Here is a 19207-nt window from a genome sequence, read left to right as displayed (position 1 = left end):
GGTGCTGGGCAGGTAGTATACAGTGGATTTATGAAAGCTTTTTGGCTGAAAAACAGGGCTGATGAGTCATAAGACTGAACCAAAACAGCCAATTAACCAAAACAATGAGCTTAAAGAGTTATAATGCTCTGTATGGCTGAGTGGAACTGCAGAGTCTGGTGCTTATTAATATTAAAAGTGCAGCTTTCAATCACCCTTGTCATATTTTCTTTACTAATTTACACTGACAGTTTAGCTTTTTGACTCTTTATACTCGATAGATGTTTATGAATTAATTCTTCGAGCTCAGTGACATATGTAGAATTTGCTACCTGTTTGTCTCGTGCCAAAGATCAGGCCACCTTCATGGTCCGTGTGCTTGTAAACAGTGTTTGCCTTCGTCAGACCTCGCCTTTTAAACGGGCCAGGTTTCTGTGACCCGTGATGAGCCAGCAATCTTGACAGTTGGATGGATGTGCAGGTCGTATAATTCAGTGATTAGCAGCGGGTCCAGGGTCAGGGATCACCAGGCGACAGCCAGCAGACAGACACTAATGACGCCGCTGTAGCTCTCTCCAAACCAGTCTTCCTCTTCCTTCATCTCTGCTCTGTTCTGTCTTTGTGTTTCCTGCTAACACATCTTACTCCCCCCCTCTGCTCCTTCATTCTTTTTCAATTCACAGGCGGGAATGACTGACATTCGGCGCGCTGGCTGGCGTAATGATCATGTTATGTGACACTTGAATCCAGAAACAGGGGTTAGCCTTATTACCGGGAAATGATTTTCCCTTGCACACGTTCTACATCTCTCTAACTTCTCCTCATCTCTCTCCCATTTGTTCAGATCGACAAGATTATGAGCTCTATTGGGGCAGGAATAAGCAGCGGATTGGACATCAAGGATGACGCCTCAGGTAAAATACGCAGGTTTATGTGAGTGTGTGTGTTCAGGAAAGAGAGAGAAACCATACATGCTAATGGAGTAAATCCTACTAAAACATATCCCCAGTTTATCACAATTTATCTGATTTTTGTAGTTTTGGGAACACGGTGACGTCACAATAACCAGACAAATGAGCAGTCAAACAATCACACAGTTTGTGTATAAGCCAACAGTTTAGCTATATATGTTTAGCCAAACAACTTCACTTTAGTTTGTTTAAACCAATTTTACACATGAGGATTAGCTCTTTGGCAGAAAGAATTCATAGAACTCTTGTTTACTCGTCATACTCATCACTGGAAGCTCTCAGCCTGTAAAAAAAACCTGTATATGGTATTTGTGGCTCAGGAAAAAACTTACTAAAGCCTGAGAAAATAACCAGTGATGATGTCATCGGGTAATATCTCTGCTTGGTGTTACAAGAACTTAAAATTTTTAACAGATTTTAACCTGCATTACAAGCTTTGGAGTGTGGTTTTTGAAAGACATAGTTGTTTATGAGCCATTTAATGAAAGACACTATCAAGATGCATTATGGGAATCACAGGATTCAGAGGTTTTGGAGTTTGACACATACTAGCAACTAAAAGTCAATTTAAAAAAACAAAACAAACAAAAAAAAGCAATAGAAAAATATAAGTATATATAAGAAAAAATATACTTTCATGCCCTGTCTGATTTTGTTGTAGCTGATCTGAAGCAAGTAGTTAATTAATCAAATAGTAGATTAACAGAAAATTAATGAGTAACAATTTTGATAATAAATTAATCATTTAAGTTTAATTTTTCATGCAACCCCCCCCCCCCCAAATCATCTGGTTCAAGCTACTCAGATGTGAGCAGTTGCTGCTTTTCTCTTTAATATCTTTGTAAATTGAATATGTGTGTGTTTTAGACTGCTGGTCACACAAAACAAGACATTTAAATATGTCAACTTGGGCATTTAGTTTCTGACATTTTATAGACCAAACAATTAATCCAGTAAATAATCTATGAATTTATCGGTCATGAAAATAATTGTTGGTCGTAGCACATGTTGTAGTCATGTTCCCCAAATCTCTATAATTAACTTGATGAGTACAATAAAATGATTAACAATAGGAATGATTGCCAAACCTACAAAAATAAGATACAAGTTATAATAAACTGTAAGTTTGGAAGAGTGTGTGTGGGTATCTTTGAGTAAAAATAAGGTATATCTTGACATTCTTGTACACATCAATCCCTGTTTTTTTTTGTTTTTTTTACCTGCATACGTTTAATCCTCCTCTACTCATCTCTATTTACTGCCTTCATCCACCTCTACCTCTGTTAATTCCCCCCATCCTCCACCTCCCGATCCCCTCCCCACGCTTTCTCTCTCTCTTTTCATCTGTGAATGCAAAGCCTCTGCTAACCATGGTTACCACGGGGAGAAATCCTGTTTGTGCCAAACCAGCTCTCCCCTCCACCAACGCACACATAGCCACACCACACCACAGCACAGCACACACACCACACACACACATACACAAACACGTACATATAGATACGGATGCATGCATACACTGTGTGTGGAGTGTGAGTGGGAGGGAGGGAGGGAGCATGGCATGCAGACAAAGACACTGGAGCTGTTGTGATGGCTATTATCAGCAGAGCGAGCCAGATATATGTAGAGAGGCAGAGAGAGCAGGGTGACGATCGACACCCTGAGAGAAGATAGAGACAGGAGGTAGACAGAGGAAAGTGAGCGAGGGAGCGAGGCAGAGAGAGAGAGAGAGAGGAGACGAGGGAGGAAAGGAGCGCTCAGAAAAATGAGAGAGTGAGAGAGAGAGAGAGAGAGAGAGAGGAGGCTGCAGAAGCATACAGATGAGAGTGGGAGTACTTGATAAAGAGAAATCTACAGCACAGGCAGCTCTCGCTCTTTCTCTCTCTCTCTCTATCTCTCTTACACACACACACACACTTGCATACACACACACACACACGCTCAGGGGAGCAGCCAAGCGAGCGCAACAGCTGAAAAAGAAAGCGGCTGCTGTGCGCTACAAACACACACACACACACACGGACAGTCAGTCGCTCTTGCTTGCGGATCTATACCTCCAGTCTTATCGAACAACCCATCTCTGGCAGGATTTTACCCCCAGGACGGAAGCTCTTTTTCTGGATACAACTTCATTCTTCAACCCTTTCTCATCTTCCCCCTCTGGCTGGACTCAGAGAAAGCAGCATCTGGCTGCCTTAACCCTAGTCAACCCTTTACCCGCTTGCACCCTTGCATGCTGACCCCCCCAACCATCCTCACCATGCCTCTAGCCTAGCCTCCTCTTCCTCCCTCTCCTCCTCCTTTCCTTCACCTTTTTCATCCCCCCCCACCCCCACTCCCACCCTGCCGACCCCCCATTTCCCCTCGTTCCCCTTCATTTTCCCTCCTGCTGCCTTGCCAAAAGACTCCTCAAAAGCATGGCGGGCTCCTTCGACAGCCACTTTGCCCGCCATAACATGATGTGGCAGTGCCAGCTGTCTCAGCCGGACTGCCGCTGCTACCGCGTGGACGGCTACTCCCTACTTAAGCGTTTGCCCCTCCACCCCCTCATAGGTCCCCGCTGCCCGCTGCAGTCCGTGGGCCAATGGCTGGACTCCATCGGGCTGGTCCAGTACGAGAACCACCTGCTGGCCAATGGATTTGACAACGTCCAGTTCATGGTAAGTGTTTTCACAAGTGTGCGTGGTGGGGAAAAGAGGAAGGAGGGTAGGAGATGTGTTGATGTTGGGAGTTTTAGGACGTGGAACAGGTTTCTTTTTTTTATCCCTCTTGTTTTGGCTCTTTTTTGTGTTTTCACTGTCTCTTCCTCTCTGTAAGCTCGCTCTGTTCTTCCTACACCCCTAGGTGTAGCTCGTCATCTTCATCATTTTCTTTGCAACGATTAGCCTGACAAGTTGTTTTTTTTATTCTTCAGTCTGATCTCTTTCGATTATTGGATTTCCTCCTCTCTGTATGATGTTCTCTGTCCATCTCTCTCTCTCTCTCATTCTTCCTTCCCATCATCACTGCCTCTCCTCACTGATGCCATGTGAGCTCCTCCTACGCACAAAGTCCTACGCCACATCTCCACCACAGCAAAAAAAAAAAATCCAGCTCCACCACGAAGCTGCAGACATACATGCTCATACTGCACCGAAGATGCTTGTTGAAATCACGCTTGTTCACTTGTGCATGCACGCACGTAGAAATACCGTGCAACCACCTGTAGCCTGCGGGGTCAGGATGCAACCTGATCTTCTCCTCTGTTTCATCCGATAGTCCTTTCAACTCCGGTGACGTAGGAAAGCAAAAGTCACCAGAACATTTCGCATTCATAAACACTTTTAATGTGGGTGTGTGCGTGTGTGTGTTACAGTGAGACTGATTTTCTCAGTGTTAGTGAGACTGATATTCACAGGAAGAGAGGGTGTGTGAACAATAAAGTAGGAATGAGGATAATAAGAGGGAAAGCGGAAAAGAGGCAATGAAGCCAAATCTACAGAAACTGCAGCAGAGGCAGAAAGACGAGAGGCAAAGCAGAAGGATGCTGACTGGATGACTTTATCTGAGTTGCGGATTGTCGCTTTTGGGTAAAAACCTCATATCTCCAAAATGGCAACTTTTGAAGACCAAACAGAATTATGCTTTGGGGTTTATCATAATGACTTAAAAGCAAAGTAGCAGCAGTATTGGAGAATTTAACCAACCAGTAGTGAAGAAATGTATTTCTTACAAGTCAGCTGTTTGAAATGAACTCACAAGTTGTTTCACTTATGAGGTTTTCACATTACAGTACTTCATTTTTTTTGTGTTGAGATCAGGCTTTACTTTAGTAAAATGTATTCATACAAGGCTGCAACTAATGATCATTTCCGAGGCTGAAGTGACGTCATTAAATTGCATGATATTCAATTTACAATGATATAAAACAGACAAAAGCAGAAAATCCTCACATTTGAGGATCTAGAACCAGAGAAGGTTTGCAGCTTTTGCACAAAAAATGATTCAAATTATTATTTGATTATAAAAGTAGTTAATTTTCTATCTTAACTAACCAACCGATCGTTTCAGCTCTATATTCATCTGACATCCTGTAGAAAAGACAGCTACTGTAAAAGATGCTCTTTCTTGACATTTAGTGAATAAACACTGTATGTAGGCATCTGTATGTGTGTTTATGTGTATGTGTGTGTGTGTGTGTGTGTGTGTGTGTGTGTGTGTGTGTGTGTGTGTGTGTGTGTGTGTGTGTGTGTTTATGCGTCCCAGTCCTCCACTCAGTGTGACCTGCATTTGTTCCTTTGGTTACCCTGGCAACAGGAGGAAATCACAGAATTTCTCTTGTTTCTTTCTCTGTGTGTATCTCCCACACGTGGTCAGTGTGTTTCTGTATGTTTGCTCACACTTCACAAGCATCCTCAAGTATTTAATACAAATTTATTAGTTGCCTTTGGAGCAGACTGAAAGCTGTCATTAGTTGTGCAAGTGTCAATGACACACTCATCCTCCTCGTGGCTTTCCTTTTGTACATTTCTGTACTGTCCTCTTTTTCTTCTCCCTTATTTTCCTTTTGTGTATGTCAAGTAGGTTTTATTAATTAAAGCTTTATTGGCTAAATGTTTTGATAGAAAACATGTTGGCAGAGCATATACATAAGCGAAGTAAATAATACAAGCAAAGAAAACATTAAACAGGAAGTAATATACTGTGCACATTGAATGGAAAAGCTACCGTAATTACTGCTAAAGTGAGAAAGAGTTACTGTTGAGTTGTTGTTAGAGTGTCTGGTAATGCCACCAGCATCCAGTAAATGTTACTTATCCCTTTTTAGAGATAGATTACAGCATGTTAAATAAAGTATTGAGGTAAATGACAGTATGTCATCTTCCCATAAGCTGTGCGATGTAAGATTAGTTCATAAAATAGGTTTTTTCATTCCTAAATCAGGAAGTATAAGGTTGCAACAAAGTGGACACCTGCAGCGATTGGTCGATTGACAGAAAGTCTGTTGGCAACTATCTGGATAATTAAATAATCGTTTTAGTCATTTTTAAGCAAAAATGCCAAACATTTGTTGGTTGAAGCTTCTCAAATCTGAAGGGATCTGAAGCTTTCTATGTCATACGTGACAGTAAATTGAATATCTCTGGACTTTGGACTGTTGATCAGACAAAACAAGACATTGAAGATGTCACCATTGGCTCTAAGAAGTTATAAAAGGTGTTTCTTGCTATTTTCTGACATTTAATAGACGAAACAATTCATCGATTAATTGAGAAAATAATTGTTAGTGGCAGCTCTAGTGCTATACATTTACACTTTTGCCTAAAGTGTCAACACCATGTCCATACTAAAGGAGTGATGCCAAAACTGAAAGACAAGTGACTTGGAGTGGGGGCGACTGTGGCTCAGGGGGTAGAGCGGGTCATCCACTAATTGAAAGATCAGCAGTTCGATTCCCGACTCCTCCAGTCCGCATGTCAAAGTGTCCTCGGGCAAGATACTGAACCCCAAATTGCTCCTGTTGGCTGTGCCATCAGTGTATGAATGCGTGTGAATGATTAGACTCCCTCTGATGGGCAGGTTTGGGACCTTGCATGGTAGCCCTTGTACCCATTCAGCGTATGTATGTGTGTGAATGGGTGAATGTGACTCGTAGTATAAAAGCGCTTTGAGTGGTCAGATAACTAGAGAGGAGCTATACAAATACAGCCCATTTACCATTAACCATTTGAAGCAGCAACTGAGAACAGCACCACCTTCATCAGGGTGGTTTAAACATTACTATCTTCTTCTTAAAAAGATTATAATGGATGGTTATTTTGTTTTTTATACTGTATCTATGGTGATCTATTCTTTTACTTTAGACAACACACTGGTGAAATAGCCCAAAAACCTTTGGTGATAGAGCATGGTAACCCTAACCTCTCCTAAAAACACACATTTTGTGGAAGTCTTAGAAAAACCTTTTTGATGTTTGCTGTGTATATACATCATATCTATGTTTCTGCAGCGGTAGGCGAGTTCATGAAGAAGAGTGTTGATTGCAGCAACCGTTAACGTCACACATCCCCTCTTCACATAATCAGTGTTTCTTCAGCTCAAAAAATGTCTCCATTAGAAATGTCCCCAGGTGAACCCTCCATTCATTTACACCCTTTTCCTCTTATACTGGCAACACACTCAAACACCCACATGCCATCATAACAGTGTACCAACGTATTTTACTCTCATTTGCACCTCATTTATAGATGTGACAGGTTTTGGCAGTACTTCTGAGAGACTTGGGGATTCTCTGCTTTCCTGGTCCTGCCCCTCGTCCCAAAAAAAAAAAAAAAAAAAAAAGTTTCTCAAAAGCTCAGTCGTCTCCTCTGAAATGCCTTTAGATACAATTAGTATTGTAAAGAGCTGAGATGAAACAGCCTTGGAACCATCACGATGACTTCAAAGTCCCTTTTGCGAGTGTGGCTCTCTCTGTTTAAAGTTTTTCTGGCGTCCGTCTTGCTTAGTTAGTAGTTTCCACCTCTTTTTGTTGTAAGCGAGAGGACAGTTAATGTTTTTCGACCTTGGGAAAACTCACTGTCTACCACAAATTGATATTAATGCAGTTGAGGCTCAGGCTTCTGGGATTTCATTGGTATTGGTATGCAGCATTCCCTTTTTATTGTTGGCTTTGGATCCTTCCAAGGAGAGCTTTGGGTCAAATTAATTTCAGCACCACTCAGTATGGGAAATCAAGTTAAATGGAAAAGACAAATGAAAATAAAAGCAATTTTTTTTTTTTTTTTTTTTTACTTCAAGGCCGGTTCAAGTTCATCTGTAGTACTGATTGGTTTGCAAATGAATTTGACCCCGAGTCTGATCCATATCGGCGTATGACAGCAAAAAGGCACCACGTAGTGTGCTGGGATGAACACGCACATAAACACAGTCCAGTCCAATCTACCATTACCATTTACCACTAATGGGGGCCATTTAGAGTGGGTGTGTCTTGTCACCTTAACCAGCCAGTAGAGGACAAGAGCAGTTAGATTGATGGACAAGTGGCAAAGAGGTGGAGCCGTTGTTATGGAGACAGCATTTAATATGAAGGGGCAGTGGATGGAGTCTAATCACAGCCTTTCTGAATGACTGTACGTACATGTATAATGTACAGTAAGTGAGAAAGAGAGAGCAGACAGAGCGGAGCTGAACAAAGAGAGTAGATTGATATAAAGAGATTTCATCATCCGTGTTCAGTGTGCCTCAAAGACCAATGAAATTAAATTGCAATTTTTTTAACGCCACAGCTTTGGTCCTTTGGATTTCTGTAAAAGGAAGAAAGGACTCTAAAGGGAGACATGTATATTTTTTATCATGATTATTCCCCCTGTCTGTTTTGAACTTTGGAGAGATGAGCTAGCTGTTTCCTCCGTCTTCCAGGCTTTTTGCAACAACAATATTATAAATTAAACATACATGTCAATATCCATATTTTGTTCGTTCAAAGGCGGCCCCTCTAATCCTCCTCATAAAGAAATGTATTATTCTGAAAGAGAAATTCTTATGAATATCAAACTGCCACCGATTTGGAGGCTCCTGCTTTAAGAGGAACTGCCTCTTCACATATGCAAAAAAAAAAAAAAAAAGATCAGTCGAACGCCAACAGGTTTGTAAAGAAACCGAAATGAATTTTAAATTATTGACTAAAAGTGCAAGTGAGGACGGGGAGGAGATGGTCTGAATAGTAAGTGAGAGAGGCAACAATATAATGAGAAAAGAGGACAGCTTCTTTGATAGCAGAGCAACGGGGAACAGCAAAGAAATGAGAGGAAAAAAGCCAAAGGGATGAACACAGGCATGAAGAGATACAATAGGTGGAGCATGACTTGTAGGACTTGACTAAGCCTGTTGGCGCTGATAATGTCCTCCGCTACCATTACTGAATATCACTTTTTAGCTCCATCTCTATTCTCGTCTCTAACCCCCGGATGTTGTGCATGAATTTTAATTTCTGCGTTCAGAGCGTTTATGACCCACTGTGGTGCTTTTGTTAAGCTGTGTGGTCCAAGTATCACAAGCTAACCACAGGCCACGGCAACTGTATCAACGCTACGGATGCTAAACACCTTTCACCGGCAGCATCTTGCATTGTTAGTGTTCATACCAGTGAAGCATAGCAAGTGTTGAGGAATTTATCATCCATATGCATGATACAATAACTGTGTGTACTTCCAGCAAACAAAATACACAATATAAGCTGTCAAGTAAATAGGGGGAAGTGAATGAATTCTTCTTATTATTATTACTGTCTCATTTATCCTAATTCTACTGATCCATCATGCGCATTTGAGAATGGCAGATTTGGGGCAAACATAATAAGACAGAAATGGAAACTGGACAAAAAAAGGGTTTGCAGAGAGAAAAGAACACACATTTAGGAACTCCATCTCTTTCTATCAGGAGCCCAACAGGGAGCAATTAGTCATGCCTTTGAAACCCCCCCCCCCACAATCTACTCTGCACTGACTTTGAGAGTCATTACTCGTCTGTGAAGTTGTGGCATGGTAACTCTGCTCTGCACTCTATTAATCAGCCTGGGAGCTGATCTATGAACTGCGTTCTTCTCACAGAGGTCCCGGTGTACAAGTCGGTGAGGAGAATGTGAAAAGAATTAAGTTTAGCCGCAGGATGAGTCCAATCAGCTGCTGCCGCCTCAGGTTTTGTAGTCAGTACTGGGACAGACTAGTGGAGCCCCGGAGACAAAGTTTTACTAATAAGCCTGCAGCAACATCACTCACTTGCTCAGGGCCTTTTTCTTTTTTTTTGCTCAAAGTTTGTTGACTTTTTAAACTTCCATTCATCAAGGCAAAGTTTAGGGAACCCACTGGTGAAATTAACTGAGAGTACAAATTAATAAATCTGTGCACACAGATTAATAAACTGAACTTCCAATATGGACTTATGACATCCATAATAAACACAGGTGGGTTAGATAGTAGAAAGGGAAAAGGTAACATTATTTCTTTATACACAATAAATAAAAACAGATTATAAAAACAATGAGAAGAGCTTTTCCAAGTGTCCAGTATGTTGCACATAAAACATAAGCCATTCAGAGCTGTTTATAAGACACTGTAAGTCCCAGTTGATTGTCAATGCTTAATTTATATATGAGGATAAAGACGTAGCCTGGCAAGGTCTTTTGAATTATAATTGGTGCTTCATCAGTGACAGTGGTATTATACAATGGCTAATAAGCTGTGACTTGTTTATCTCTAGTCTTGTAAATGCAGTGTTGTGTATCCTTGCCTGACAAATGTGTTGAATTAATTTACTGCCTCCTAAAACGTTTGCAAAGCTGATCTTCAATAGTATTTTTAAACCTACATTGTTAAATCCATGTTTGCTAGCTAGCACTCTTCTTCTTCTACAGTATATTATAGTAGTTATAACAACAGTTATTAGTCTGCGATTTTATTTAGCTGGTATGACAATTAAATAGTGCATTACATTACTTCAATGTTATTTTTTTTTGACAGAATTATAATACCCCACTTCTATTCTGAGCACCAGATCCATATTCTGGATGTCTGGCTTCACAATTCCCTTAAACTATGCGCTCAGTTTAGCAATCGACTCACATGCTTTATTAATCTGTTCGTATGGCTTATTGTTCCAAGCGCACAGATTGCTAAATTGAGTGTATGGTTATTTTTTTAATTAATGTGCTTAGATTTCCACACCAGTGTTTTTTTTTTGTACCACACGACCTCTGGGTTGCTCCATGAAGTTGTCTGACTGTGCTGTACTGTCAAGACAAACTACTTATAGAAGAGTTAAACATTTTAAGTCCACATTCCCTGAATAAATGGACATTTCCCTCCACTTTTCTTCTTCTTCCAAATCTTAACCAGTTTGTATACTGGGCCTGTTCAAAGCATTTTAGGTAAAATGTAAAAATGTGATAATAATCATCAGCCAAGATAACATCTCTCCTCTTATGGAGATGTATTGGAAAATGCAAGCAGATACAATCGGCAGATGCAGGACACAGAGTGAAATAATAGGAATTCCTGCATAAAAATGTACATTAAAAGACTACATAGTTGAATATTCAGTCTGTAATATCTTTCCTGTAAATCCCCAGCTGAATGATACACTGTAATTGTAGATATTTTACATTTCTTTCTATCACATAGAAGATTTAGAAAATTCAAGAGAACTATTAAGTATGTTGGCCTATTGCTTGCAGCAGATCTGTAGTCTCAAAAGTAAAGCCACCCGAGCAGAGATTTCTCTGGCGAGTGTTCTTCAGGATCGTGAGGGGGAACACTAAACGACAGCTATCTCCTGCCTAGAATTAAAATGTCACAGCCTTGGAGCAGAATGTCCTTTTTAGAGGGCACAATGATCCTCAGAGTCAACCTCTGGACAACGGTGAAATGAAGAAAGGAAAAAGCAGATGGGTATCTACTTGCTTGCTTTTTTTTCCTTGTCTGTTGGGTGTTTATCACTGTTAGTTTTGACAGGAAGGAGATGTAGAGGGTCTGACAAGTGTAATCCCTCAATCCTATACCAGAGTGTGTGTATGGATGAGCCTGTGAGACTATCTCCAGGCTAGTCACACAATCCCTCTACTCTTTCTATTTCTTTACCATCATTTTGTTGATAACCTTGCTTTACTTTTCTCGTCTGTTAAACGACCCTATTTTTGATGGTATCTCTGGTTGAGTTGGCCTTTCTCCCAGCTGTCAACAAACACACCACATCTCCTCCCATCCCTCCCTGCGTTCCTCCTTTTCCTCTAATTATCCATCTGCATGAAGACTCCCTCTCTCTGTCTCTCTGGAGGGGGGGGATGACTGATAGGTCTCTTAAGGTTTCCCATTGGATTATTTAAAGGTGAAACTGTATGATACCCATAAAGGCTAATGTGTTTGTGTGCCAGACTCTTAAATACAAACATACTGTCTGCCTCATTCTGTTGATTGTAGCTTTGCAGCTGATGTTTCATTACTTTTATCATTTCTAACTCATTTCCTCTATGTTGTTCCTCAGATTGTTGTCTTTGTTGCCTTAATCATTTGATCAAACACACTAGAGATGTTACTGATATGCAGCACTATTCACACAGGTGCTACCTAAGTATACAATTAGTGTAAGGACTCCACAGTAACTATACAATAACCAGTGGTATGAGTTCACTGATGTGTGTTAGTAATATCCAGCCAATCATCAGGAGGCACACACAGTTCTTCTTTAATTCTACATGACAATATTTCCATCACCTGAGAAAGTCAATTTGTTGTCAAAACATTGTCATGTTCTTGTACAATCAAATTTGTCTTTTAATGAATATTACACCCACAATTTGCAAATTTGAATAATGCATTTTGAACGCCACACTTAAATGGCAAACAAATACTTTCAATGTTATTTGGGGATAAAAAAACATCAGGATGGTTTTATTGGTCCCCTGGCAGCAATAATGTTAACGTTCACTGACCATACCCGTGGTTTTGCATATTTTAACCTGTTTACTACCACTCACATATAACTTTACATCACATGTAAACATTTTGCATAACCATGCAGCTGTTCACTGTTCAACACTGCCATTAGTTTGTATTCCTTTCTGTACAATATAAAATGTTTTGTAATCCATCTAAGTGAACCTTATGAATTGATATTATCGTTATAAGGTAACACAGTGCTGTTTTAAAATCATTCTGCACATAAAGTACATTTCTATGCAATGATACTGGATTATAATACAGATTTCAAGCTTCAAGAGTCTGCAAATACATTTTCATACCATATGGAAAACAATGTCTAAACGTGTGCAGCTGCAAAGTACTCATGATTTGTAGTTAAAGCGTTAAAACTTGCAAAAACACTTGCATGATCTTTTGAAATAAGTTGCTGATATCACAAACCTGTGCATCAGAAGAAAGGCTGACTGCATCTGTTGGTGTGTTTTGTCTTTGTGACAACATGAAAGCTAAATATCGATACTGTATTTCAATTCTACAAGAGAATTCCTATAAAAGTTGCGTTACAGCATGTGCAGCCATGCAGACACCTGTTGCATTGTCAGCTTTGGGTGGAGAAATGCTACATGATTGTTAACATTTACTGTTGTTTTGTTGCTCTGCAGGGTAGCAATGTGGTGGAGGACCAGGACCTGCTGGAAATTGGGATCCTCAACTCGGCCCACAGACAACGCCTCCTGCAGGCCATACGGCTGCTGCCCAGGGTCAGTACTGCAGCTAATCACACAATCAAATTACAGTAGAGTAGACATTCACAAAGACTGAGCTTCCTAATCTGTGGAGTGTCAGACTCATGCAAATTACATACATTCATGGTCAATTTTTTCACTCGCAGCTGCAGCCAATCTCATTCGTGTAGTATAAAACTCAACAAATCTCCTGCTCCATCTGTATTCCTGTGTGATATAACTCACACTCTGTGGGTGGTTGAGTTTCTCTCTGCATGTTATGTTGAATACTTGCACAAGCCGCCAAGGAAGGAGTTGGGGAATTCAAGGAGGAGATGTACTGAGCTACATTACTGTAGATCACAGCTTCCAAACCACATCAACTTAAATGACGCATGAAACCGCTAAATCCACGCTGTCCTGCATCTGTAAAAATCACACACACAAATTCATACATTTAGCAGTAGACGAACACTTTGAACGTCGGAAAAGGGCTTCTGCTCAGTCCCTCGATTAAAAAAAAAAATACTCTAAAAGGGTCAGAATGATCAGTATTGGAATAATACAATATTGGAATAAAAAACACTTGGATGGGAAAGTTTGGGTATGTTACAAGGGTCAAATACTTTTGTGTGCAATGAGACAGGAAGTAAGATCAAAGGTGTGGGACTGTATGGAGAGAGAGAGCCAAAAAAAAAAGAGTCTCAGTAGAGAGGATAGACTCTGAGCTCAGAGATAAGCAGGTTTCATAGAGACACCCAGAAAACTTTGATCTCCAGTCAGCTTTTTCCTCCTCTCATCTCCACTAAACTTTCCAAAAACACTGTATCTTTAAATTTTTGTCTGCCCGCTTGTCATTTCCAACTCATATATATGCGTTGACATACATGAGCAAACACTCCCCTTCAGGTGGAGGGTGTAGGATTTGAAGCTCCGTTAACTCTCTGAAGCTGCTTTTAACTGTCAAAATAAAAGTGAATGAATTATTAATTATCGACTACACACGAAGTAGCTCACCCAAGGCAATAACACCCTGCTGTTGGCGTCCCGTTCTGCCCTTTCCCAAAAGTTAGGCTTGTGTATACTTGTTTGTGCTGCTGAAGTATGAGAAGCAGTAGTATGAGCAGCATTAGCTCAGTATCTGTAGCTTCCCCACCTCTTTCCTACTGATCCCTGCTGAACTGGGGAAGGTATTTAACATGAATCTTTAATGATCACCATGTAGAATTCAGGCTGTTGCAGCAGAATATGGAAAGAAAATTGAGAAAATTAATTAAATAGAGTATAAATAGAATGTATGCAGCTGTAGCGTTATGTAAGAAATAGGAATGTAGGCTGTATTATAGTTGGCATATGTACAGAGTGTATCATTTGGATACCAGCTGTTCGTTGATTCAAAGCTCCAGGTCAAAAGTGGTGTACCATATGGGCAGAAAAACAGCAAAACAAATCGAATGTTTGCTCACACTATGAGTATATTTATGGAGAAAGAAGAACAAATAAATATCATGCAACATATCATTTGGGATTTGGGGAAATACTTTTAAGTCTTTGAAAGAAATGCAGATAAATAATAAGCAGTTAAAAATACAGAACTCTCTCCTTCCCGTCTGTACTGAAGGTGCGGCCTGTCGGTTACGATGGCAACAACCCCACGTCGGTGGCAGAGTGGTTGGAGTCGCTGGAGCTCGGCGACTATACCAAGTCTTTCCTCATCAACGGTTACACCTCCATGGAGCTGGTCAAGAAGATCTGGGAGATTGAGCTCATTAATGTGAGTCTTATTTTCTTTTCCTTCTTCCTGTCTACACTGCTGAAAAAATATCTGCGGTAAAGGATAAGGCTTGAAATATTATATCGTTGTCAACAATTACCATAAAAAGACCAAAACCAGCAATGAAATGATCCTACTGAGGAGTATTGTCTGTGCAGTCACAGTCAGATATATCATATTCCTCTGTCATAGAGCTCCATTGTTGTCCAAAAAAACACATCAATGAATCACACTGCTGCAAACACTATCCTGCTGCTGTGAATACTCACTAGTGCACAAAATGTGTATTCATCCGCAGCTGAAAATAGTCCCCCTACAAATGCATATTTTACTCCTGTTTGAGTTATGTTTGCTAAAAAAATATTTAGCCTTTTCTAAAAGTGAAACTATAAATATTTGTGACTCGTTTAAAAGATCTTTAGGAGGAGCCAATGCAGATTTCACTTTTAGAGTGAAACAACTTATTTTTTTTCAAGTGCTGCTATCTTGATACAAACTTAGTAATCCCTCTTGTGTCGACACACAGTGTTAGCTCTTGCTTTGAGGGAATTCGTGTGACAGTCGAATCGTTTCCTCACACAGACAGATTAATCAATCTGTAGGCAGAGGAAAACATGTTTATAGATTAAATGATTGCCTACGATGGAAAAAAACGGGGCGGCAGCCAGTCAAAAGCCGGGGCTTCGTGAAGCTGTGAATGCTCGTTGGTTGGTGTCCTCATCTTTCACCTTCATGATGGAGTGAATTCATATCTCCTACTCAACATATTGCACTACCGACCCATACATCAGTATACGTATGATCTTTGTCCTTTGTATCCAAACCAAGGCGAAAGGCGATGTGAGAGTTCCCTCTGTGGGAAGGATGCCGAGGCCATATCGTGCAGAATGCCCATCAGGCTTTTCTTCTCATTACTGTGCAATGCGTGTAGGGAATACAAACATGAAGGAGGTTTATTTTTGCTGTTACATCATTACTTAACTGCATTTTTTTTGTGTGTGCGTGTGTCAGAAGAGCTTTTGCTGTACTAGTTTGTGGTTTGAAATTTGCAGTAATAAAGAGTAAATAGCAGTTTTCAACCTGATTGAATTCTCTCTCTTTCTGTAAATATCACTCATGGTTGATGATAACAAGGTTTGACATTTTAGCTCGCATGTTGTCACAAGTATTGCAGGTTTATGATTCAATTTTTAACAACATAAAATCTGCACTAGAGATGGGATTTGCTGCAGCCTGATCTCATCGGAGTGATGTGCTCCTTTGATGCTCAGAGTGTAACAAAATCATGCTCGATTGCAGAGGGCGCCTGTCTGGCTGATTTCAATGAGAGAGAGAGAGAGAGTAGAGAGAGACAGAGAGAGAGAAAGGGGTGTTTTTCCTACCCAGCGGATGATAAAGTGATAAAGTGATGAGTGATCAGCTGGAGGAGGTGGAGAGGGAGTTATATAAGCATGTGGGATGCAAGATGTTTCACAGCGCTGGGGATACCGCCCACATGCTGCGCTTCACTGTGTGTATGGGTATGTGTTTCTGGATGCATATGTGAGACAGAGAAAGTGTGAATGCATGCTTACAGTATGTGTTTATGTATATGTTTAAAGCTATGACTCCTAAAGCACAAGCCATCCTATATATCCATCTTTTTTCCTTTTTGGACATTACAAGAACCTTAAATTATGCAATATGTGAAGCATATAAAATATACCACTTTAATACTTATGTGTAGACCTGCATGCATTTAAATAAAAACACTGTATAAGATATATATACTGTTTATATACTGAGAGAGGAATTTGTCTTCTGTGTGGGAAAAACCTGCTGCAGTGCAGATAGCAGCCACTAGAGGCTGCACTAGTACACTAAATACTTCTAGTCTGGGGCTAGTTTTCATGGTCTGGGCCCCAGACCATGAAAACTAGCTAATGGGAAAGTTAATGCTTCAGCATTCTGTGATATTTTAACAATATAATGTGGCCATCTTTATGGCAACAGTTTGGGGAAGGTCTTTTTCCTGTTTTAACATGACGATGCACTCATGCAAAACATGAGGTCCATAAAGAAATGTATTTTTGAGTTTGGTGTGGGAGAATTTTATTTTATGGGTCCCTTGGTTTTGTATAATGAACTGATATTTAGCTGTTAATTCACAGGACGTTTCCTGGAAAGGACACTGTAATGTGTGGTACTAATTTTTAGGAAAAACAGCTGTGGTACACAAATAATTAATTACAATTAATTGCTAGTGTAACCTTGATTAATTATTGGACATTTAACTACCAGAGCAGCCCTCAAACTACTGCAGCATACTATAGAAAAACATTAAAAGAAACCATCAAAGGAAACCTTTACTGCAGGCTATATTTACTTAAAGCACAGCTACTCTGCTCTCAAATTTATATTCAAATTGCTATGTGAGCTTCAGTGTAGGTTGTTTAAGTATGCACGATGCAGCTGTATTGGCTAAAATTTAAAATAATATATAATAAAAAAAATCAGGTCAGACACTATCAGCAGTTACATGCACTCTCTAGTTTAGCATACACAAACCTATAGCTATTATATAGAGGCAAGAACTGGACAACAAACTATATATATTTACAGGTTTGATTATTACTATACTGTATGTACAGGTAGTGCAATGAATGCTGAAATAATGTTACTCTATTTACGGAATTGGTTTTATATGCATATAGTGAGAGATTTGTGTACGCCAATGAAAAGATATTACGTACATGTTGTTGCGCAATGTTTGTTACACTACAATATATATGTAAAATATGTACAGTAAGATGATGTAGTATTATAAACTCAACACAATTAAGTAAACTCCGATCATTTTCTCAGAGCTTTGTCTCTATTTTACCTAGAATTGGTATCAAATTACATTGTTTTTTCCAAGAAACTTTCCAGGAAACTTGTTAGGACATTACTCATTATGCTGGACTGGCCTTCACAGAGTCCTAACCCGGACTCCCAGAGAAGTAGAGGCTGTTACAGCTTCAGTTTAATGCCCGTGGTTTTCAAATGAGATGTTCAACAATCACATGTGGGTGTAATGTCCAGGTGTCCACATACCTTTGGCAATTTTTGTGAATCAATCAATCAGTTTAAACATGTTGTTTATTTTATGGATTGTGTACAAGTGCATGTGAAAGAGTGTGTCTCTGTTGTACAAGCTGTCGTCCAGTGACTGCGTACCACTGCAGTAGTACACTGTCACTAAAGTAGTGTCTGAGGTGATGGAGAGGTCACTGCTGCACCTGAGAGAGAAGTGTGTGTTTGTGTGTGTGTGTTTGTGTGGAGAGAGACAGAGAAGTGGAGGGATGCAGTAAAGGACAGGTACATGTAAGAGAGAAAGGGGAGAATGAGTCTTTAAAAATAGTTTGGCCGCCGCTTTTATGTAATCACCAGATAATCGCTATGGGCAACAGATGCTGTGGTGTCCAGGGAGACAAAGGAGGAGCGTTAAGCATTGTTGGAGCATTTTAAAATAGACTGATACAAGTGTGTGTGTGTGTGTGTGTGTGTGTGTGTGTGTGTGTGTGTGTGTGTGTCTGTGTGTGTGTGTGTGTGTGTGTGTGTGTGTACACGCCTGGAGTGTGTGTGTGTCCTTTTGATGGGGCACATATGTGCTGGCCTGCTGTTGTGGGATTAGAGCAGCATTCTCAAAACACCTTTTAATCCTGCCTGTCCACACACACACACACACACACACACACACACACACACACACACACACACACACACACACACACACACACACACACAGAGGTACAATATACTGCAGAGAGAAAGCAGGTGCAGCTCCTCACACACTGCAGTGCATGTGTATAATTGTTCCTCGTCAGAGTTTATATCAACAGAGTAGATTGACTCATCTGAGTCACACCTGGTCCAGGTTAACTGTTACATTCAGTCAGCATGAAGGATATTAACGGATATTACCATTGTTTCTCTCAGTTAGACTAACAATCTAATCTTCATGTTCATCCTTTCTATAATTTTCTCTTTTTCTCATTTGGTTCATATATCATCTTCCTTAAAGTAATATATAAAAATACTCTAATCTCTCTTTTATTTATATATTTTTAATATTATATATTTCTTTAAAGGTGCAGTGTGTAGGATTTAGTGGCATCTAGTGGCTCTGTGGAAGAGGACCCGCTTCCTATGTAGATATAAAGGGCTCATTCTAAGGTAACAAAAACACAATGATTCTTATTTTGAGGTGATTATACACTAATTAAAACAAACTTATGAATATTATATTCCATTTCTGCCAAGTCCGTTCCACTAGATGCCACT

General features: G+C 40.1%; 1 protein-coding gene across 4 annotated transcripts in view; it reads left to right on the top strand.

The window, feature by feature from the left end:
* anks1b (ankyrin repeat and sterile alpha motif domain containing 1B) overlaps positions 1-19207 on the top strand; it is a 236775-nt gene that overhangs the window by 175754 nt on the left and 41814 nt on the right. For all 4 annotated transcript variants that reach the window (XM_042403120.1, XM_042403118.1, XM_042403116.1 and 1 more), the window contains exons 16-19: positions 824-893; positions 3504-3610; positions 13066-13164; positions 14750-14902. In XM_042403120.1, coding sequence (XP_042259054.1) covers positions 824-893; positions 3504-3610; positions 13066-13164; positions 14750-14902 — 429 coding nt within the window. The remainder of the gene's footprint in view (positions 1-823; positions 894-3503; positions 3611-13065; positions 13165-14749; positions 14903-19207) is intronic.

The sequence above is a fragment of the Thunnus maccoyii genome, chromosome 23 (assembly GCF_910596095.1).
Source record: "Thunnus maccoyii chromosome 23, fThuMac1.1, whole genome shotgun sequence".
Classification (NCBI taxonomy): domain Eukaryota; kingdom Metazoa; phylum Chordata; class Actinopteri; order Scombriformes; family Scombridae; genus Thunnus; species Thunnus maccoyii.
This window is presented reverse-complemented; position numbering and strand designations above follow the sequence as displayed.